Source organism: Colletotrichum paranaense (genome assembly GCF_030867605.1).
Source record: "Colletotrichum paranaense strain IMI 384185 chromosome Unknown Scaffold_6.1, whole genome shotgun sequence".
Classification (NCBI taxonomy): domain Eukaryota; kingdom Fungi; phylum Ascomycota; class Sordariomycetes; order Glomerellales; family Glomerellaceae; genus Colletotrichum; species Colletotrichum paranaense.
In genome coordinates this window covers 2,549,395-2,569,853 of record NW_026848964.1, presented here as the reverse complement: position 1 = coordinate 2,569,853, position 20,459 = coordinate 2,549,395, and the positions used below count along the sequence as shown (strand labels likewise).

General features: G+C 54.7%; 9 protein-coding genes across 9 annotated transcripts; 5 read left to right on the top strand and 4 right to left on the bottom strand.

The window, feature by feature from the left end:
- Positions 1 to 2,092: 2,092 nt before the first annotated feature.
- CPAR01_08522 (LPXTG-domain-containing protein) lies at positions 2,093 to 3,782 on the top strand (the record flags this gene model as incomplete). The annotated part of the gene is made up of 3 exons (XM_060492790.1): positions 2,093 to 2,375; positions 2,433 to 2,684; positions 2,743 to 3,782. The coding sequence occupies 3 exons, from the start codon at positions 2,093 to 2,095 to the stop codon at positions 3,780 to 3,782; spliced, it is 1,575 nt and encodes a 524-aa protein (XP_060349160.1).
- A 433-nt stretch (positions 3,783 to 4,215) lies between these two features.
- Positions 4,216 to 8,683, bottom strand: CPAR01_08521 (GANP/Nin1/mts3/eIF-3 p25 family protein; the record flags this gene model as incomplete). Its single annotated transcript, XM_060492789.1, has 2 exons — positions 4,216 to 6,632; positions 6,685 to 8,683. 2 exons carry the CDS (start codon positions 8,681 to 8,683, stop codon positions 4,216 to 4,218), a joined length of 4,416 nt encoding a protein of 1,471 aa, XP_060349159.1.
- Positions 8,684 to 9,243: 560 nt separating this feature from the next.
- Positions 9,244 to 10,549, bottom strand: CPAR01_08520 (low temperature viability protein; the record flags this gene model as incomplete). Its single annotated transcript, XM_060492788.1, has 2 exons — positions 9,244 to 10,480; positions 10,530 to 10,549. The coding sequence occupies 2 exons, from the start codon at positions 10,547 to 10,549 to the stop codon at positions 9,244 to 9,246; spliced, it is 1,257 nt and encodes a 418-aa protein (XP_060349158.1).
- A 335-nt stretch (positions 10,550 to 10,884) lies between these two features.
- On the top strand, positions 10,885 to 13,008 carry CPAR01_08519 (uncharacterized protein; the record flags this gene model as incomplete). The annotated part of the gene is made up of 3 exons (XM_060492787.1): positions 10,885 to 11,016; positions 11,081 to 12,002; positions 12,086 to 13,008. 3 exons carry the CDS (start codon positions 10,885 to 10,887, stop codon positions 13,006 to 13,008), a joined length of 1,977 nt encoding a protein of 658 aa, XP_060349157.1.
- Positions 13,009 to 13,404: 396 nt separating this feature from the next.
- CPAR01_08518 (replication factor C) lies at positions 13,405 to 14,607 on the top strand (the record flags this gene model as incomplete). Its single annotated transcript, XM_060492786.1, has 3 exons — positions 13,405 to 13,520; positions 13,580 to 13,800; positions 13,859 to 14,607. 3 exons carry the CDS (start codon positions 13,405 to 13,407, stop codon positions 14,605 to 14,607), a joined length of 1,086 nt encoding a protein of 361 aa, XP_060349156.1.
- A 234-nt stretch (positions 14,608 to 14,841) lies between these two features.
- On the bottom strand, positions 14,842 to 15,309 carry CPAR01_08517 (uncharacterized protein; the record flags this gene model as incomplete). The annotated part of the gene is made up of 2 exons (XM_060492785.1): positions 14,842 to 15,007; positions 15,140 to 15,309. 2 exons carry the CDS (start codon positions 15,307 to 15,309, stop codon positions 14,842 to 14,844), a joined length of 336 nt encoding a protein of 111 aa, XP_060349155.1.
- Positions 15,310 to 15,828: 519 nt separating this feature from the next.
- CPAR01_08516 (urease) lies at positions 15,829 to 16,829 on the top strand (the record flags this gene model as incomplete). Its single annotated transcript, XM_060492784.1, has 2 exons — positions 15,829 to 15,994; positions 16,078 to 16,829. The coding sequence occupies 2 exons, from the start codon at positions 15,829 to 15,831 to the stop codon at positions 16,827 to 16,829; spliced, it is 918 nt and encodes a 305-aa protein (XP_060349154.1).
- Positions 16,830 to 16,957: 128 nt separating this feature from the next.
- Positions 16,958 to 18,229, bottom strand: CPAR01_08515 (RNA recognition domain-containing protein; the record flags this gene model as incomplete). The annotated part of the gene is made up of 2 exons (XM_060492783.1): positions 16,958 to 17,553; positions 17,611 to 18,229. The coding sequence occupies 2 exons, from the start codon at positions 18,227 to 18,229 to the stop codon at positions 16,958 to 16,960; spliced, it is 1,215 nt and encodes a 404-aa protein (XP_060349153.1).
- Positions 18,230 to 18,643: 414 nt separating this feature from the next.
- Positions 18,644 to 20,195, top strand: CPAR01_08514 (TGS domain-containing protein; the record flags this gene model as incomplete). Its single annotated transcript, XM_060492782.1, has 6 exons — positions 18,644 to 18,672; positions 18,742 to 18,770; positions 18,968 to 18,982; positions 19,044 to 19,068; positions 19,120 to 19,551; positions 19,610 to 20,195. 6 exons carry the CDS (start codon positions 18,644 to 18,646, stop codon positions 20,193 to 20,195), a joined length of 1,116 nt encoding a protein of 371 aa, XP_060349152.1.
- Between the last annotated feature and the right edge of the window lie 264 nt (positions 20,196 to 20,459).

The following is a 20,459-nucleotide window of genomic DNA, read 5'->3' as shown; positions in this document are numbered from 1 at the left end:
AGACACGCATGAGAGAGAGAACAAGACAAAGGGTGTTACACCACACCCAGGTAGTCGGAATGGACGGAAGCAACGTCGCACGATGACGGGTCAATCGGAATCGAAGGCGAGAATACAAGATATTGGGTTTTCCTTTTAGTTTCTAGTTTTGGTGAGATATACGAATCACGAACTCCCATGAATCCGTATTCAGAAGAACACTCGAACACCTCAGTGATGCAAAAGTGACAAGCTTTCAGAGGTAAAAAAAAAAGTTCGGCTCAGTAAGACAAGACCAGCAGACAGACAAGGTGACAACAGAGTTTTGCCAGGGGTGTAAAGGGAGTCCGAGGAAAAGAAGCTCATGCCAGCAGGGAACCCATGCGGAATTGGGTGCGGCATGCTTAACAACCCCCCTAATAGCAGACGTCTGGTAAAAGGGTTGTCAACCAAAAAGGGAACTCTCAACATAGACAGGCCGGGATTTGGATGGTTTCCGTAAAGGCATTGAGATTGGAAAAGCGACCGGGGTGGTGTGTATTGTGGCTGAAGGCTGACGGGGCCAAGGATGGAAAAGGGAGAGATGCTTCCTCCGTAAAGTGATGGAGAAGAGAATGAGAGAAAAGGGAAAGAGCATTGACGAGACCCAGAACTGATCGCCAACGAGCGACAAGCCAAGTACCGCGATACCTTGGCCGGACCCCACTTGTCCACTTGGGTCCCGCTGTGGAACCCACTGGGCCGAGCTCACGGCTTTTAGTGGAGAATGTAAATGCCCCGATGGAAGGAGCCAAAGGGAACCAACAGTGGGAGACAGGCGTGGCAGGCAAGACAGGAACCAAATGCCACTGCCAATTGTAAGCGCCGGGCTTCGCTGACTGTCACTCACACTTTCGTGGTAAGACGCCAACACTCCAACAGAACAGACCTAACCAACCAGATCCATCGCCAAACGCCGTGTTCCCATTGGCACAACGATTCCTCCCATTCCTGCCCCCAACTCCCATGGCCCTTGTCATCCATGGGTGCATCTCGCAGCCGCCCGCCATCATCACTAACATTGCACCATGCATCCCACCAACGCCAGGCACAGGCACAAGCACACTCGCGGGCACACGCAGGCACACATACGCGCAAAATCGTTAAGGGGAAAACCACACTATCGATCGCTTGCACCACCATATTGGGGGCAGATGGAGAGATGTGCATCGTCCAGCGGCCGCTAACCAAATACACATCGCGGCGGACCAACAAGCTGCCGCCCTGAGGTGTCGCGCCGCACACCGTCCTGCAAGTGCTGGGAAGTCTTTAGCGCTCTACCGTCTTCCCCATCGCCTGTTCACCTGACGAGCTTTCCCAACGGCAAGACGATACTCTCATGTTGTCGGGAAACGGCGTCTATGGAGCCCAGTTCTGTACGATTGCTCGAGTCCTGAGTGCCCACCTAACTCCCCGCCCCCTCCATCACTTTATAACCGTAATTCTCGGGAACCTGTGCAGGCCTATTATTGGCCGCCTCAATCCGACATCACCACACCCTCTGCCGACGCCGACACCCATCTCGAACTGTGGTCGAGCAGATGGGCGGCAGGACGACGGGCCCGTCTCCGGCTTGGGACGCCGCTCTCTACCCTATCTGGCTGCGTTTGCCAAATGCTTGCTACGCCGTATCTCTTACTGTGTATCTTTCCCCAAACATTCGGAATCCTTTCTTATGAGCCCTGCGAGCTGCAGGTGACTCCAGACCATCACCTTACCATTCCAGACCATCCTGTTCCTGCAGCTGCAGATGGCCCCCCCCCCCCCCGCCCCCTGCTCGAGTGAATGGTGGAGATGGGATCGGCGTCTTCTGCGAGATATATCACCTTGCTCTCCCACCTTGACTTTAGAAGCAGTTTCTGTCACGCTGAGCTTATTCCGTCTGTTTGTGTGTGCAATTGTTTCGTTTGTGTTCTTGGCTTTTCTGAGCGATATCTAATACCCATCTCTCGAGATATCAACTCCTCTATTCTACTATCTTTAACCTAATTACAGTTTGCAAGGCTCTGGAGTCTTTGCTCTGCTCTACTTCGACTACACTCCTTAATCCCTGTCAACCCGGCCGCAGCTCACAATGGCCGCTCGATCCGCCCTCCTTCTCCTCACCACAATCGTACCGGCCTGTGTATCAGCACTCCAAGTTACGCCCAATTCGCCATGTGCATCCTTCTGTCTGGACTCCAACAGCCTCGATGCCTCGGACCCCAACTCGTCCAACACCAAGGGCAAGGACATTACTTGTGTGGACGAGGATTACAAGACAGGGGCCGCCGGACAGAAATACCAGCAGTGTTTGAGCTGTCTTCAGGACAGCACCTTTGTTCAGGGCAGTGAGAACGACCAAGACTGGTTTCTGTGTAAGTCTTACAGCAATCACACTTGAGAGAGCCAGGGGTGCTGACCAACACTAACAGACAACATGAGGTACTCTTTCGACTACTGCATCTTTGGGTACCCCAATGCCACCGGCGTAGGCTCCAACCCCTGCCAGACGTCTACGGCGTGTGGCGCGTTGGAGGCTGCTCTCACAGACGGCGAATTGGACCCAACAAAATCATCGCAGTACGCATATTGCGATGCGGATGGCGGTGCCATGCTAGGTTCAGCTTACGACAAGTGCCTGTCGTGTGTAAGAGCAGGTGGTGAACACTACTATCTCTCAAACTGTATGTAACTTCTTGGTCAACATCATCCCCGCAGGCATATCACTAACATACTGCATAGATCTCGTTGCCCTTGGAGCAGGCTGCCAGCAAAGACCAAGCCCAGGCACACTAGTCGGCCTCAACGACACCGTCTTCACAAAGGGCATCATCACCGTCGTCGACCCAAAGGATGCAGCAGATGCCGACAAAGCTCAAACTCCCACCCTGCCAATGACGGCCATTGTGGGAATCGTCATAGGAGCCATCGTGGCACTCCTCCTAGCTGCCGGCTGCACCTTCATCCAGTGCCGCAAGCGCAGGGCACGTAGACAAGGCCGCGGCATCAACCCAGAGCTCTCACGCCGCGCAAAGGGCCACCGCCCAGCCTCATCTCTCTCCTTCCGCTGCCAGACGCATCTCACACCAAAGGAACCAAACTTCTTCTCCGTCGAGGAGGAAGAGGCGCAAAACGAAAAGCATTACTACGAGACCATGCATCAGCAACAACAGCAAGGCATGGCCCCTAGTCCCGTATCAAAACCCAGTCTCTGGATGCCACACAACTCCATCACCTCTTTCACAGCCGCAGACCACATCCCCTACACCGACAAGAAGCCCTCGCAAAAGGAACCCTTCACCCTCGCAAATATTACCACAAGCCTCCCCATCATCCCCGTAAAAGCACACTCCCCAAAATACAACATGGCCTCCCCGCAAGACGAGTACGCCACCCCAACATCAACCACCTCCGCTGCGCCCCTCCTCTCCTTCAGACCCTACGTCCCCTCGGAGCACGGCTTCTCGACCCCGTCAATGGGCAACGCGGCGGCGAGCTTTAGCCCGTCCACCACCTACGCCTCCCCGACCTCGGGAACGACGGCGAGCCCCTTGCTAAGCCAGGCCGGCTGGCCCGCGCCCGCCCCTGCGCATAATCGGCACATCCACACCGAGTCCTCGCCGCCTCCGTTGGTATCGGACGCGTCCAAGACCATCCCCGGCATCGTGCGGGATCTGGCGCGGCCGTTGCCAAAGAGGGTTACCTCGTTGGGAGGCAGCCCCGTGGAGAGCTATAAGATCCAGGTGGCGTTTCCGCCGCCGCCGCCGCACAAGAAGAGATAGTTGTCGTGTTTTCAAGCTGTCCAAGGGGTCCCCCCTATGGTTTCATTTGTTTAAAGTCACGGTCGGTAGCGAGTGGCGTTTAGGAGTACATCTATAAGATGACGTAGTAAGAGGACACTGGATCACACGGGGTTATTATACCCAATACCAGACAATAATACCAATCCCACACATACATCTCTCAACTTCACTTCATAAAATCACTCGTGGCCATGCATGCACATCTCATCTATGCGAAAACGTAATAATCCAAACATGTCTCTTCTATGGGTATTCGTAGCCCGAGTTGTTTTTTGTGTACCTTTACAAAGACGAGAACTACTTATAGGAAAAACAAAAAGAGTTGACCTTCATACTCCACGCCCAAGAAACTAAACCCTTGAAAACGCCAATGCTGATGCATATCGTACGTAACCCCGTCCCTCCGTCCCTTTCACCGATGACCGTCTTTCCCCCACGGCGAGCTAGCCCTGCTCGCCTCCTCCGCGTGCATCATCTCGTTCTGTTCCCTGAACCAATCTGCCCCTTCGTCAAGCTCGATCCTCGAACTCCTCAACGATTCCAGATTCTCCCTCGCCTCCCGAAGTATTCTATCAATTTCCGCATTGCTCGATGGCCGCTTCTTGACGCGTGTGACGGCTTCGTCCGCGACAGCAATCTCGTTGTCGTCGTCATCGAGAGCCCGTTTCCTCTTACTAAGCGGTGAGATCCCGTTGACCTGTGGCACGGCGGCAGCGCTACCACTGCTACTGCCACTGCCACCGTTGAGCGACTGCGAAAAGCGTAATCGGGCCTCGGCTGCGTGGTTGAGATCCGCAGAGACGCTCCGGCGTCGCTCGGTGCCGTCCAAGCCGAATGACCCGAGCCCTGCATATCGTTTCCCATTGTACCGCATCTCGTTTGCGATGGTCTCCGGCAGCGCTGTTCCGTCGGGCATCGTGACGAGGCCCATCGCCTTCAGACGCCAGCGATCAGACACTTTGCTAACGCGCTTCTGCGGCTCTGAAGACATTCGTGATGATGAGGAGTGTGCTGACATGGGAGGCAGTGATCGTCGGAAATTGGTAGCGCTCTTGCCAAACTCTTCCCGTATGGCCCGCGTTTTCGCGCCGCGGGGCTTAGCACCCGTAGTCGACTGCGATAAGGCTGTTGACGAGCGAGATCGAGGTAAAGGCGTGTTCGTCGCAAGTGTTTCCATCGTCGCTGGGGCCCGGATGACATTGGCGGCTGCAACCCGTTCGTCCGAGACGCCTGACAGAATGCCGGTCGCTAGCAAAGCCTCTGCTTCGGCTTGCAAGTCGGCTTGTGTGCCGTCTTTTCTGAGCTGAAGGAGCTCTCTGAATTCCTCCACAGGGTCGAAACCGTTCCTCTCCATGGCCTTTTTCTTCGCCTCGGCAACTTTAGCCGCCTTCTTCCTCTGCCTGATCTCTTCCTCCCGTTGTTCCCGCTGAGCCCTTCGGTACTCCTCCCTTTCTTGTCTGCGAAGCTTGGTGAGGCGAAGGTTTCTGGCGATTTCCCTCCATCGATAGAAGTACTTGACGGAAAGGTTGTAGACCTGGAACTTCCGTGCCTCTGCCAGGTCTCTCTCTTCCTCCTCCCTTCGTTTCCTTTCCTCTTCCTCCCTGTGATGCTGTTCAAAAGCGGCCGAGACGAGCTGTTCAACCATGTACTTCTCGAACTCTTGTATCAGCCCGTTGTCACCTGTGACGAACCATTTCGCGAAGTCGGCCATGACATCTTGCTTGGACCGCTGTTTCACAGGCGGAGCTTGAGGAGGTTTTGCCTGGGCAAGTGGAGAAGCTGCAGTTGGTACGGGCGAGGCGACAGCTGGAGGGAAGCTCTGCTGAGGCGAGGGCGCTGGCTTTACGGCTTCCGAACTAACCCCTTGGAAGTTGAAGGAAGGTAATGGGGATTGCCCGGACCCGGAGAGAACGGATGGAGCTGCCGTAGTAGGAGCAAGGCTGGGAGGCTGATTCGGTGGAGGTTGAAATGTTGTAAGAGGCTTTGCCGGCTGAGCGGGAGCTGCCGCGCCTGCCGAGAAGGAGGGTAGCTGCGGTGTCGCAGATGATTTCGGATTTGGCTGGAAAGGGCTGCTAGGAGCGTTCGGAGTCGCGGACTGCACGCCAGTATTTGATGAGAATTTGAAAGGCGTTGACGACTCTGCGGCTGTCGCTGACGTTGACAATGGGAACTTTGGTGTGGGCGGAGTGACGGTGATGGCCGGAGAGCCATCTGTCGAGGTAGCTGGCTGCGCTTGCTCCTGTGCTTTGGGTTGTGCGCCGCTGCCGAAGGCCGGAGAAGAGAATGCCGGGATACTCGGAGCTTTGGGCTGGGAAGTGCCATTTGGTTGATTTAACAACCCGAAAGGGTTGCTACTAGGCGTCGCGCTCTCGGCTGCCGCGTTTGGCTTGCTAAAAGGGCTTGTCTTCGCGGCAAATGGATTCAGAGCCGGCGTTGCTGTTGATGACGATGATGAGGCCGAGCCGCCTTGTTGAACAGAGGATGCACCAGTGAATGGTGATGGAGCTGTTGAGAAAGGGTTTCCAAATGGGCTGGAATTCGTCGAGGTAGGCTTGTGGCCTTCAGTTGCTGTGGGACACAATGTTAGCAGATATCCGGCTTGGCTATGCCTGCCCTCTTCTTTTTGTGCCATTGACAATTCATTGCTAGTCATCTCGTCCTGATTGCGATGACTGTTTGAGCGCTTCTCAACCTCTGAAACGGCTGCCAGTTGATCAGCCACACCAAGTATTGCCACGTCTGAAATCTGGCACTGTGACGTTCGATCTTGACTGAAGAGAATTGGTCCGGCGGAGGAGAGTCGCAATGAATTTGACGTCGACAACGGTGCTGGTAGGCAAGAGGCTACAACGATATGGGTAGTGTATGGAAGATTCTTTACCTTTGTCGAAAGACGGCGTACCCGTGAGTCCCGTCGAGGTGCCTCCTTGGGGTGCTGAAGAAGGCAACTTGAAAAAAGGAGAGTCTGCGTTCGTTGTTGAGTGGCTTCCAAAAGGAGCCTGCTGTGGAGGCGGCTTGAATGAAGCTGGCCCCGTCGAAAATCCTGTAGGAGCCTGCTGGCCAGCGCCCGTGGATTCGTCGGCAATTGTGCGGTGGATGATCTCAGGAAGACTACGGGAGCCTCGTTTTCTCTCAACCAATCTCTGAGAGAAACTGTGATGGATTCTCGGCCATGTCATGCGTTGTGAGGTATCCAGATATCGTATGGGTTCGCCCGCTGGTCCTTGTCCATTTGAGAAGCTGAGACCATGCTGCTCGACAAACTCAATCGCCTGGGTTTCTGTGTCGAAGTGAAGAAATCGGTTTAGCGAAGAGGGCGTAATATCTTTCGCCCCGTGTCGCGGTCTGGTGTACGCCTTCTTCAAAGAGCGAAGAACTGAGCGGCGCAGCTGACCTAAGTGAATCTCCGCAAAACATGCCATTGTATAAGACACTTCTCGGCTTTGGAGGATTCTAAAGTAAGTGAGGTGTGCACCCGATGTTGCCATGGACGGGCCCGAGCCCAAGGGGCCGTGGAAGTCCTCTGCGCTCTGCAGACTCTCGACAAGTGAGACAGCTGTTCTGATGGTATCGGATTCGGTCCAGAATCGAGAGTCTCCCCATTCCTTTTGCACATTATCGAGGATATTGGGAGTATTTGCGCTGAAAAGCAAATGATATGCCCTGAACTCGGCCTCGTTTTCGCAAACAACGCCTTGCGGCTTGCAATCGTCGTAAGCAAACATAAGCGAAAGCAATGCCTTCCCCAGTTGCTCGATTTCTTGTTGTTCAGAGAAGTCTTCTGGCGCAAATCCTTCCTGAGAAAGCAAATGTAAAGCTGTAACGTGAAACCTGGCAATTGTCTCGAGACAGTAAACCTGGTCCTTCATCTCCTCGGGAGACATTGTCGAATGAAAGATGAAGTCCCTGCGAATCGCACGTGTTCTATCCCACAGAAAACCATGCGAAGAGGGTAGCTTGTCGTCGATCGGTAAGAGGTCGTCGATGAGGTAGTCGAGCGTCCTTCTGAGGGCGGCTGTGGATCTGACATCCATTGGTAGCGGAGCCTCCTGGCCAGCTGCGGAACGCGCCAGCTTCTTAACCATCTTTGATATATTGGCAAAAGTCGTTCGGGGATCCTTTTCGGCGGACTGAACGTCGAATTCGGTGATGCGAGTAATCTTCTCGAAGTCGGGGCACATCGCGTCGCAGATGCCTTTGAAGTCAATCGCGTCTTCCAACCGCTTTGGCTTATCGGGGTCGTCAATCAGGCCGGCGCGCATCAGTGACGTCCTAGCCCGATCGCGATATGTCTTGTATTCTTCCCTGAACTTGGCCATCGCGGCCTTGGACGACGTATTTCCTGGATCGGACGGCCATTTTGGTGGTGCGATTCCATCCTGTCGTAGTTGCGAGAAGATTTTGTCGGAGTACGCAGTGCCGTCACCTTTCAATTCGCCATTCGCGTCGTCCGTTTCGTAGTCGGTAGATCCCGAGCTGTGATTGTTGTTGTTTTGGGTGCCGAAACCACCGCGCGACTGAGCGGTTCCAAACCCTTTCGGCGCCTTCGCGCCATTTGGCTTCGCGCCTTGCGACTTGGGACCCTTCTTCTTCCAGTCGCCTTGTGAATCTCCCTTCGTGTTTTTTCGTCGTCGGTTATCGTCTGAGCTGGTGCCATCGAACGGGTTGACGCCCTTCCGCTTTGTCGCAGGAGTCGTCATATCGGGAGGCTGGTTATTCAAGTTGCGTGTCGACCGCTGCCCACCGCCGGCACCCGCCCCATTGAGGCCGAAAACGTTTTTGCTCGCGTCAGGCTGACTTCCAAAGCCACCGGTCAATGTGCCTCCGAATGGCGATAGCTTCCTGTCGGGTCTGCTGGGAGGGAAAGAGACCGACGTCATGTCGGGTTCGCGAAAGGAAACAAGAAGGAAACTACGAGGCAGACAAGAACCAAGTGGAGAACTAGGATGGAGCTGGTCTGCGTTTGCCGCGTTTTTTTCGGCGCGTATCGCGTTTAACGGCGTTTAAAGCCAGCAAAGCTATGGCCCACAGCTGCGTTCCACTGAGCGAGGGGTGTGTGAGAGATAAAGGCACGCCCTCTTTGTTTGCGTTGAACCTCTCAGGGTTCTCTGAAGGCAGGAACATTCTTCACAGACACTTTCGGGTGTTTCTTCCACAAGGGAAGCATCGACAAATCTCTCTAGCGACAAAGAATTATTCCGTTGTTGGAAGCAACAAATGTGAATCACTGAACACAACATCATTAGTCTAGAGACTCCAGGAATTCAGCATGTGGTAAATCCCAAATCAAGTTGAAGGAAACGGTGGTTCATAAAACATCAACTTGTTTGTCATAACACTATGGGGCGCAGATCTCATGCAACCTGGCGCTCAGTGAGGGTATCTCGATGACCGGAATCTAGGCTGCGCCGAATGCTTCTATATCTAGGCGCAAACAGACCTAAACCCTCTTGGTGTTTAGTGAACGGAACCGAGCTGGGCCAAGACCCTGCCTGATCTCGTCCAGTTGCTCAAGACCAGTCTGCGGCCGGTTCTTCTTGTTTGTGCGTTTTCCAGGCTTGGTGTAGCTGCCCAGGAAATCATCCATGATACTGTCAAAGTCGCCTCTGGTGGGTCCGGTCACACTGGTTGCCGTTGATACTTCTGAGACAGATGCCATATCGTCGCCCATCTCATTTGTGTACTCCTCCTCAATCTTGTCGAATCTGGCATCCAGAAGGGTGAGTTGCTCCGTCCTGACCATGGCTGACGAGGTCATGGAGAAGGCAGAGGGGTTGGTCAATGCACCCTTTCTCTTCTTCTTCTGGCCACCCATCGTTGTCGTGGTCCAAATGGAGGACTGCAACTCGGACGGCGTGTCTTTGGCCGGCTGGACCTTGCCGCCCTTTTGGTCTTTCTTGAACTGCTTAAAGTCCTCCATCCAGTCTTCGTTCTGGTGTTCTGGTAATGCCTCCCCCTCAACAGGGACCAGCTGCGGCACTGCTCCGTCCTTGTACTCCTTGTTCGGCTTTGCGGTGTCGTCTGATTCCCAGCCCTCATCTTCGTCGTCGTAGCCGTATTGATCCTCGAATTCGTACTGATCGACTTCACGTGAGTCCTTGGAGAGCTCTTTGAAAATATCGTCGTCGTCATCCACATATGCGTCGTCCTCCAATGCCTCCAACACTTCCCTCAAGCGGGGGTCCATATCGGGCTGAAAACCAGCGATGGCATCGGGGATATCCACCTGTGTCTCGTAGTTGGTTCGTGGCAGGTTTCTGTTGGGGAGGACTGAGGGATCCAGCAGATCTTCGCTCTTGTGCTCCAGATCCATCTGGCGCAGTGCATCTTCAAGTGATTGCGCCTGCTTTCCCTTCCTGTCATTGTTTGCCGCACCAGAGGCCTCGACCCAGACAGCCTCACCACCCCCCGAGTTCAAGCCGCGCAGATGCTGCATGTAGTCGTACTCAGTGTCATCAAAGTAAACGCCGTATTCTGCCGCCTCTCCTTCGTTTGCGCGTATGCTTCCAGCTTCTGATCCGAACTCAGACGCAAGGTCGCTCAGATGCTTGCTCTTCGACGGTCCACCCTTCTGAGGCACCGGGTTGAGCACCATCGAGGGCGCATTTTCGTCGTGGATGAGGGGGTCATTTTGCGGTCGGTGGACGAGGGTGAAGTGCTGCGCACTCTTCTTGTCGCTGGAAAGAACTGTCAGCTATCACACCATAAAAATACACATAAACTTACAATTTCTTTCCCTTCGCCATTTTGTCTAATTTGGGGTGTTTTGCGCAACAGTATACCGGGCTTCTCGAATTGACCGTTCGTTGGGTGCGCAAGAGGGACAGATTCAGTGGGACGCACAGATGGGAGCCCCGCGATCGCAAAAAAAAATCTCTTATCGATAAACGCCCAAAATCACTTTTTTGCCCCGCTGATTAATCGTCGCGGGGCACTGCTATTCTCTTCAAGGCGGGCACTTGCGACGGCTCCCACTATTACTCATTCCGATTCACAAAGCAGCTCTGGGAGTCGTTTCTTTCCACTGCGCATTTTTCACCCTATTTTCCAAGGTAGCGAGAGACGATAGATCACCGCGAAAATGGTGCACGCCAAATCCAAGAAGACCGCAGGGTTGGGCAACGCCCTGATGAACGATCGCTTTGGCAAGGGTCGTGGCGCAGACAGGAAGAAGAGTACCATCACCAGAGTGAACCACGCTACAGGAGAAGAGGTAATGAGGCAACGCCGGAATTCTCTGTCCCGATATTTCCAGGAAGACACTCACACTTTGCTAGTACCTCACGAACGAGCGACAAGAAGCATCATGGGTCAAAATGCGATCAGTTACCGAGCAAGGCGCTCTTGACGAGTTCCTCGCGACCGCAGAGCTGGCGGGCACGGATTTTACGGCGGAGAAAATGAATAACGTCAAGATCATCCACACCGACCAAAAGAACCCGTATCTTCTTTCTGGAGCAGAGGAAAGGGCCATCATTGGCAAGCAGAAGGCCCACAGAGGACGCTTGACAGTGCCAAGAAGACCAAAGTGGGATGCGTCCACCACACCGGAGGAGCTGGACAGACGGGAGAGGGAAAGTTTCCTTGACTGGAGACGAGGCCTCGCCGAACTTCAGGAGAACAACGATCTACTCATGACGCCGTTCGAGCGTAACCTTGAGGTGTGGAGGCAGCTTTGGCGTGTCATTGAACGATCAGACTTGATTGTTCAGATCGTCGATGCTAGGAACCCCTTGCTTTTCAGATCCGAGGATTTGGAGCACTACGTCAAAGATATCGACTCGAAGAAGGAGAACCTGCTGCTGATCAACAAGGCCGACATGCTCACACTGAAGCAGCGCAAGATGTGGGCAAAGTACCTGAAGGAGAACGGCATTGCGTACAGATTCTTCTCTGCGCATCTTGCGAAAGAACTGCTTGAGGCCATGGAGAGCGACGACGAGTCAGAGGAGGAAGAACCTGAGGCTGGCAGCAGCTCCAACGCTGCCACGAAGGATGCCGCATCCGCCAAGGAGGAGAGCTCAGAGGAGGATGAAAATGAGGAAGAGAAGGACGACAAAGAGGACGGCGGCGCAGAGACCGCTCAGCCTGAGATTTCGCAGCCGGAGGCTGAGGCTGACGTTGATGACGAAGATACGAGAATTCTTACGGTGGAGGAGCTGGAGGGAATCTTCCTCAGCCATGCTCCCGAGAACGCAGGTATGACGACCCCCCGACCCCCCCCCCCCAAAAAAAAAAAAAAAAAACGTGATTTGGATTGGATACTGACGGTGGATGAACAGAGCCTGGCCACAAGCTGCAGATTGGTCTTGTCGGATACCCTAACGTCGGAAAGTCTTCCACCATCAACGCCTTGATTGGTGCCAAGAAGGTGTCAGTTTCGTCAACACCAGGAAAGACCAAGCACTTCCAGACAATTCACCTCAGCGACAACGTTGTCCTGTGCGATTGCCCTGGTTTAGTCTACCCCAACTTCGCAAACACCAAAGCCGACCTGGTCTGCAACGGTGTGTTGCCTATTGATCAACTGCGAGAGTTCCAAGGACCGGCTGGCTTGGTCACCAGGAGGATACCCAAGTCCTTCTTGGAAGCCGTCTACGGAATCAAGATCAAGACCCGCGCTATCGAAGAGGGAGGCACAGGCACTCCTACGGCTCCGGAGTTGCTCCGCGCATATGCCAGAGCTAGAGGTTTCCAGACCCAAGGATTGGGCCAGCCTGACGAGTCAAGAGCATCTCGTTACATCCTCAAAGATTACGTTGCCGGAAAGCTCCTGTACTGTGAGCCGCCACCAGGAACAGTTGAGGGCCCAGAGTTCAACGCAGAGCTCTATGACGAGACGCATCTCCCCGAGAAGCGCCGTCGAGCCCTCAGCACGTCTATGGACACCATGTCCATTGTGGACGATGATATTTCGATAGCTCCCTCAGACCTAGCAGCTCTGCCGGCTGGTCCTAAATCCAAGCAGATCGATAAGGGTTTCTTTGGCCCCAACAGCAGTGGCGGTCACACCAAGATGCCCTTCAGCCACAAGTACACGGAGCAGGGTCAGAAGCACTTGAGTGGAAGGAAGGCAAGAGCAATGATTGCTCTGGAGAGCGGAGTTGACCCCAAAGACGTGAAGCTGTCGTCCGGAAAGAAGCACTTTAAGGGAGGTGCGAAGACCAGGAAGGGTAAGAAGAAGGCCGATGAAGACGACGACTAGATACCTTGGATGAACAAAATGCAATGAAAAAAAGTTGAATGCCTTCATGTTTCGAGTACTTTTTTTTTTTTTTTTTGGAGAAAATACGTTAAAAGGGTTCGTGATGCGACAAAATCGTGACTACACACTGTAATCATGTCTACGTATTGAAGGTCGGGAGGGGAAACTTTCAGGACTGACAAGTGGTGTTTGTGAGATGTCGGTCAGGTTGAGTGCTGGAGACCAGGCAGGGAAGACAAGGGTGGACCCAGAGAAGTTTAGCGCGTTCCGCACCCGACGCGTCTTTTCGATGAGCATCGCGTAAAGTGCTTCTGCCCACTGCCCGCACAGAACTCCAGCAACTTGACGATCTGCTATCTGCATCTCCCAACATCCCAGCCAAAGGAAAAAGCCGCCATGCCCGCTCAGAAGCAGATCACGAAGCCAGAGGAGGCTGGCGAGTCTTCGACGTCCGCAGCCAAGAAGGCATTGACTGCGGCGTCAAACGGCGTTCCCAATTATGAGCTTCCCTGGTCAGTCACTATAGACTTCCCCCAGCTTTCCGACCCAGCTGCTAATATGCGTGATTCAGGGTCGAAAAGTACCGCCCAGTCTTCCTTGACGACGTTGTCGGAAACACCGAGACGATTGATCGCCTAAAGATCATTGCAAAGGAGGGAAACATGCCGCACGTCATCATCTCGGGCATGCCTGGTATCGGAAAGACTACCAGTGTGCTTTGCCTGGCGAGACAATTGCTCGGAGACACATACAAGGAGGCTGTATTGGAGCTCAACGCCAGTGACGAGAGAGGTAACGTTAACAGATGTGTTCTGTCTGTGTCACATCCAATACTGACGCTCAAGCACAGGAATCGACGTCGTTCGCAACCGCATCAAGGGCTTCGCGCAGAAGAAGGTCACCCTGCCCCAAGGCCGCCACAAGCTCGTCATCCTCGACGAGGCCGACAGCATGACATCAGGCGCTCAGCAGGCCCTCCGCCGGACAATGGAAATCTACTCCAACACGACGCGCTTCGCCTTCGCCTGCAACCAGTCCAACAAGATCATCGAACCGCTGCAGTCACGATGCGCCATCCTCCGCTACGCCCGACTCACCGACGAGCAGGTCGTCAAGCGACTGCTGCAAATCATTGAAGCTGAAAAGGTGGAATACAGCGACGACGGCCTCGCGGCACTCGTCTTCAGCGCCGAGGGCGACATGCGTCAGGCCATCAACAACCTGCAGTCGACGTTTGCCGGCTTCGGCTTCGTGTCGGGCGACAACGTCTTCAAGGTGGTGGACTCGCCGCACCCGATCAAGGTCCAGGCGATGCTCAAGGCGTGCTACGAGGGCAATGTCGACTCGGCGCTCGAATGCCTGCGGGAGCTCTGGGACCTGGGGTACTCGAGCCACGACATCATCAGCACCATGTTCAAGGTCACCAAGACGATCCCGACGCTGAGCGAGCACTCCAAGCTCGAGTTCATCAAGGAGATTGGATTCACGCACATGAAGATTCTGGAGGGCGTGCAGACGCTGCTGCAGCTGAGCGGCTGCGTTGCGAGGCTCTGCAAGCTCAACATGGACCCCAAGAGGTTCGAGGCTCCCTCAAAATGAAGAATTGGCAGCCGATAGAAGACTCGCTACTGGCGGGGCATAATGACTTGCATGATCCGGCGTTGGGGGTTAAATCAGGTCTGGGGTACCTTTTCTGTGTAGCTCGAAAAACAAAAAGTCAAGGGTTTGAATGTCCCATGTTAGGTATACAATACTATGAAATACAGCTTGAGATCAACTTTTGTCCCATTGAGAGTGTCAATTTCGGTTTCAGTCGCCTGTGATGGTTACCGTTCATTTCTTCTCGTTAGGATCCTCATAAAATTCCCGCTCAAATCTCTCCCACTTAGCCCTATCCCTCAGAATGCGCTTCTGCAATCTGACGCGGGCCTCATACTCTCGTAACCTGTTGTCCGCCTCCAGCATGCTTCCCAGCACCATGGCCGACATTTGCATATAACTGCCGTGATTATGTCAGTCACATTTCATCCAATATTACGAGACGAAGTGAATGAACAAGCGAGTGAGATAGGAGAAAAAGGGGGAAAGGATAAGGGGGACTTGGGTAGTGTCGCGTGAGGTGACGTATTACATCTTGAACTGGATAGTGAGGCCCTTGTACAGCGGCGAGAACTTGTACGCAAAGGCGCCCACGACGGCGGCTCCGAGACCCCATCTCGCGGCACCGATGAAGGCTCCCCGCGTAGCTTCCCACGCGGCGTCGTCGGCCTCGGCGCTCTTCATCTTGTCGTGCGTCGCCATCCTGCTGGCATTGTCGACCGGGGCGCCGGTCTGTGTCTGCGGAGAAGAGAGTTGATGACGTCGAGACCTTTGTGGTCCGTGAAAGTGACCCGTATGTAGGCGATGAAGGGAGGTGCAATTGAAGATATTCAGAAGCGAAAAAAGTCCGAGACTTTTGATTGGTGAGATCGTACGATTTTCACCGGGCGGGCTTCCTACCGGTACGATGTAGAGCTACCTTGTAAGGCGTGAAAGGTGAAGCTCTTGTCTTTTTTTTACTCCATCAATCGCCGAGGTGAGCAAGTTGGTACGGGCGGGTGGGACGAGAGCAGACGCCGAACATAATCCCTGCAGCGAGTCCCAGAGTCCCAGAGAGTGCCCCGGCGGCGCGCCCATCCTTGCAGTAGGAGAGCGCCTAAGCTCGATGCAGCCCCTGAACGAACACTCCCCCGATCCTGCAGGGACCCCTTCCCGCTATCGGAAGCTTATCAACTGCAACATCGAGTCTTATTCTTCAGACGGCTTTTGCAGGTTGTCGCAATGGATTCAATGGCGCGGGATGGATCTGTTGACGATGCTGAGAAGGAGATACTGGAGCTAGAGGCACGCCTCAAGGCTGCCAGGGGAAAGTTGAACGATCTCAAAGGACATACAGAACTACCCGCCGAGTCTCTACCGTCTCGAGGCATCTCATCAAAACCCTCATGTCAGTTCAACCCCAGCTACACATCTTCATTATGAGTACATCTCAAAACTATTCACAACTCAAGTCAACTAACACGAATTCAGTACCACCATCCCCCTCACAAACAAACCACTACCTCCTCCTCCTCTCAGACTCAGCCCTACCCCTCGGCTCCTTCGCCTTCAGCAGCGGCCTCGAGTCCTACCTGGCTCACACCCGGCCCCGCTCCTCCTTCAACACCTTCCTCCCGGAATCCATCTCCGCCTACGCCTCGACGACGCTGCCCTTCGTCCTAGCAGCGCACCGCTCCCCCTCCGACGTCGCGGACCTAGACGACGAGCTCGATGCCGCCATCATCTGCACCGTCGGCCGCCGCGCCTCCATCGCCCAGGGCCGCGCCCTCCTCTCCATCTGGGAACGCTCCTTTGCGTCCTCCCTCCCCGCCCCTGTTGTCGCGACTCTCCAGCCATACGCGGCGCTTCTCAAGACGGCCACCTCGTCGCGGGCAGTATCTGCGACTGCAGACGACCAGGCTGAACCCCCGCTTGTCTTCGCTCACCTGGCGCCCCTCTTTGGCGCAATCTGTAACCTCGTGGGCCTCACCCTCCAGCAGACGGCCTACATCTTCATGATGGGCCACGTCAAGGCCCTCATCTCAGCTGCCGTGAGAGCCAGCATGTTTGGGCCCTACCAGGCGCAAAAGGTGCTTGCGAGCACACAGGTCCAGCAGCTCATTTCCGCCGCCATTGAGCGGGAGTGGAGCACGCCGGTTGAGAGAGCCGGGCAGACGATGCCGGTGATGGATCTATGGATAGGCAGACACGAGGTTCTGTATTCACGAATATTCAACAGTTGATTATTTATTGTTCACTCGGCTTCTCTACTTTCAATGTGTTTCCATTCTCAAATGGGGTATCATGATCGCTTTTATTCTTTCTTTCTCCTTGCCCCTTATTAATCATACAAAACCAACCAGCCTAGGGCTCAGTCGGAATCATCGTCGCTGCCGTAGCCGACCAACGGCCCAGAAGACACAGCAACCTTTGGTTTCGACGCCACTGCGACCTTGGACGCGTTGAGGGCCGCCAGTGTGCTGCTGGAGAAGATCCCGCCAGACACAATCGACGGCTGCTGCTGAAGCATAGGCAACCCATCGTACTGCTCCTGGCCGCCGTTCTCGAGCATAGGCCGCTCCTGGTACTCCACCTCATGGCCCTCACGGCCGACGGGGTTCACGGCGTTGGCGCCCCGTGCGAAATGAACCTCGTCTGGCGCCTCGTAGCCCTCGAGCCCGTAGCTGCTCTCAATCTTCCTCCTCTTCCTGGCCTCCGGGTCCTTGCCTTCGATCTCGGCCACAAACTCTGCGGGGAGAGCGCGCCGGACGGCCTCGGCGGCCTGCTCTTCGATCCGCCTCGCTTCGCGCGCCTGCGCCATCGGGTTCGGGTCGGCGGTCGCCCATCGCACGTTGAGGATCTCCTCGTGATCCAGGGACTGGTGCGCCATGGCCTCCTTGGCGAATTGCGCGTTGGCCTCGTTGGAGTATGTTATGAATGCGACTCCGCGAGTGTTGAGCACACGAACTAGATGAAAAAAAGGTCAGCACGCGTCCAGGCGCGGAATTCCTGCATTGAACTTACCTCGCTCAACTTGGCCCCATTCTGCAAAGTGACGCGCTACAATCTCCTCGATATCATCCGTGACGTGTATCCTTCCTACGTAAATCGTACGGTTCTGCCTCATAAAACTACCGACACCACCCATGTCGTCCCTGTAATCGGAGTGCTTGTCCCGGCCAAAGCAGTCGACGTTGGGGTTGAAGATGTCGTGGATGCCCGGCAGGCGGTGCAGGTACTCGCAGTCCTGGCCCTTGGGGCATATCCCGCGCGCGAAGAATAGACAAAAGTAGCTGCCCGTGACCTTGTCGGCCCTCGTGTAGCCGCTGTCTTTGGCGACGTTGCAGCGGCCCTTGGCGTGCGTCTTGGAGAGGTACTTGTCCTCGCGGTCGCCGCCCGACCACTTGTTGTACCAGATGTTGAAGATTGTTCCCGTCTGCGGCGGCGGCTCCGAGGTGATGAAGGACGGGTCGACTTGCGGGCGCGCCGGCCTCTTCTTCTTTCTGATGATCTTTTTTACTTTTCTTTCTGTCGGCGCGGCGACCTCCGTGGTGGTTGTCGCTAGCGCTGTCTCCTGTGCGTTGTCCTCGGGTTCTGGGCCATCGACCTCCTCGGGTCGAGCTTGCGCGACTTCGTCCGACATAGTTGCGGTCTTGAGGGGTATTTCGATGCGGTGGATGTCGTGGTAGAGAGATGGTCGGATAGCTCGAGTGTGGATGGGTGCCTTTTGGATGGATGTCGACGACGGGGCAACAGTGAGCGCACGCGGCGAGGCTTGGAAATTTGTTATCGCGATAAAGCTGTGGCGCAAACCATGGCGCACTCTCAGTGGTTCGAGGGCGGTGAGTGGAGACCCTTGTCGCTCCAACGCAGCCCCGCGGTAAATTCTGCCACACGGTTCACTCTTCCTATGCCTTGGGAGGTCGACCTGCCCCACCATGAACTTGCGAAGCCGACTCTCGTCGATCAGAAAGCGAAGCGCTTATTGCTCATCACCATCTTTTTGATTTATAGGACTTGTCAGAGTCTCAGGACTTTGAGCTCATAAATCGCCAAGATGGTGAACATTACGGAAAAGATCAAGGAGTACGGAAACCCCCCCACCTCCACCACGACGAAATCGAAGCGAGCGGGAGGCTGATGATGCGCCACTAGGATTGAGGATGAGATGAGAAAGACCCAAAGTAAGACGCATCCTCTCATGCCTTCGGGTCATTTCTCAAAAGTCATTTCATCTGCATTCTGGCCAACTTGGAGAGACTCGAAGGATCGACGGGAAATGAGAATGGCCTTTCTACAAGTTGATCGTGAACATGACCGGAGAGAGAGATGACCGAGCGCAATGTTGCATTCGCATAGAATTCTTGCTAACTTCCTATAGAGAACAAGGCGACTGGTATGTTTGTCAAACAAGCCGGATCAAGCAACGAATCATTATTAACAACAGACCTTCAAAGAATATCATCTTGGTCTCCTAAAGGGGTAAGTCCTTAGCTACCACAACTCAACATCCTTTCTCACAAACACACAAAGTAAACTCGCCCGTCTCCGAGCACAACTCCTCGAACCAGGCCCAGGAGCAGGCGGCGGCGGCGGCGCAGGCTTCGACGTCAGCAAATCCGGCGACGCTCGAATAGCCCTCGTCGGCTTCCCCTCGGTCGGCAAATCCACCTTCCTCTCCAAGGTCACGCGGACGAAATCAGAGGTGGCCTCTTACGCCTTCACGACCCTCACGGCCATTCCGGGCGTCCTCGAGTACGGCGGCGCCGAGATCCAGCTGCTCGATCTGCCGGGTATCATCGAGGGCGCCGCCGAGGGCAAGGGTAGAGGACGGCAGGTCATCTCGGCGGCCAAGACGAGCGACATGATTCTCATGGTGCTGGACGCGACCAAGAAGGCGGAGCAGAGGGCGCTGCTCGAGGCTGAATTGGAGGCCGTGGGCATCCGTCTCAACAGAGAGCCACCGTAAGATGATGATGTTTCCTCTTCCCCTATTCGTTCGAGTCTGACGAAACCGTGGCAGAAACATCTACCTCAAAGCCAAAAAAGCAGGCGGCATGAAAATCACCTTCCAGTCCCCTCCCAAAAACATGGACGAGAAAATGGTCTTCAACATCCTCCGCGACTACAAGATCCTAAACTGCGAGGTCCTCGTCCGCGACGAGTACGCCACCGTCGACGACCTCATCGACGTCATCATGAAGGACCACCGAAAATACATCAAGTGCCTCTACGTCTACAACAAGATCGACTCCGTCTCCCTCGACTTCCTCGACAAGCTCGCCCGCGAGCCCCACACCGTCGTCATGTCGTGCGAGCTCGACCTCGGCATCCAGGACGTCGTCGACCGTTGCTGGGAGGAGCTTAAGCTGATCCGCATCTACACCAAGCGCCAAGGCGCCGATCCGGATTTCAGCGAGGCGCTCATTGTGCGAAGCAATAGCACCATCGAGGACGTGTGCGACCGCATTCACAGGACGCTCAAGGATACCTTCAAGTACGCGCTCGTCTGGGGTGCGAGTGCCAGGCATATCCCGCAGAGAGTGGGACTCGGGCATGCGGTGGCGGATGAGGATGTGGTTTGCGTCGTGAGCGCGTGGAAGGCATGAGAAATGAATTCATCAGATGAAAAATAAGAAATGGGTTTAAAAAGGTTACGAGGAATTGTAATTTCTGCTCATACCGACCGACAATCTTGCGGTGGCTGATGAATACGGTCCTTCTAGAATCCTAGTCGTGGAGAAGCAAAAGAAAAGCCTGATATCGTTTCGTGTCATGTCATGGTGTAGTACAACCCAACCCCTTATCCTGGAGTCAGACTTCGGTCTACCCGTAAAACGCCAATGAACCCTATCCCACCCTCAAAAACAGCC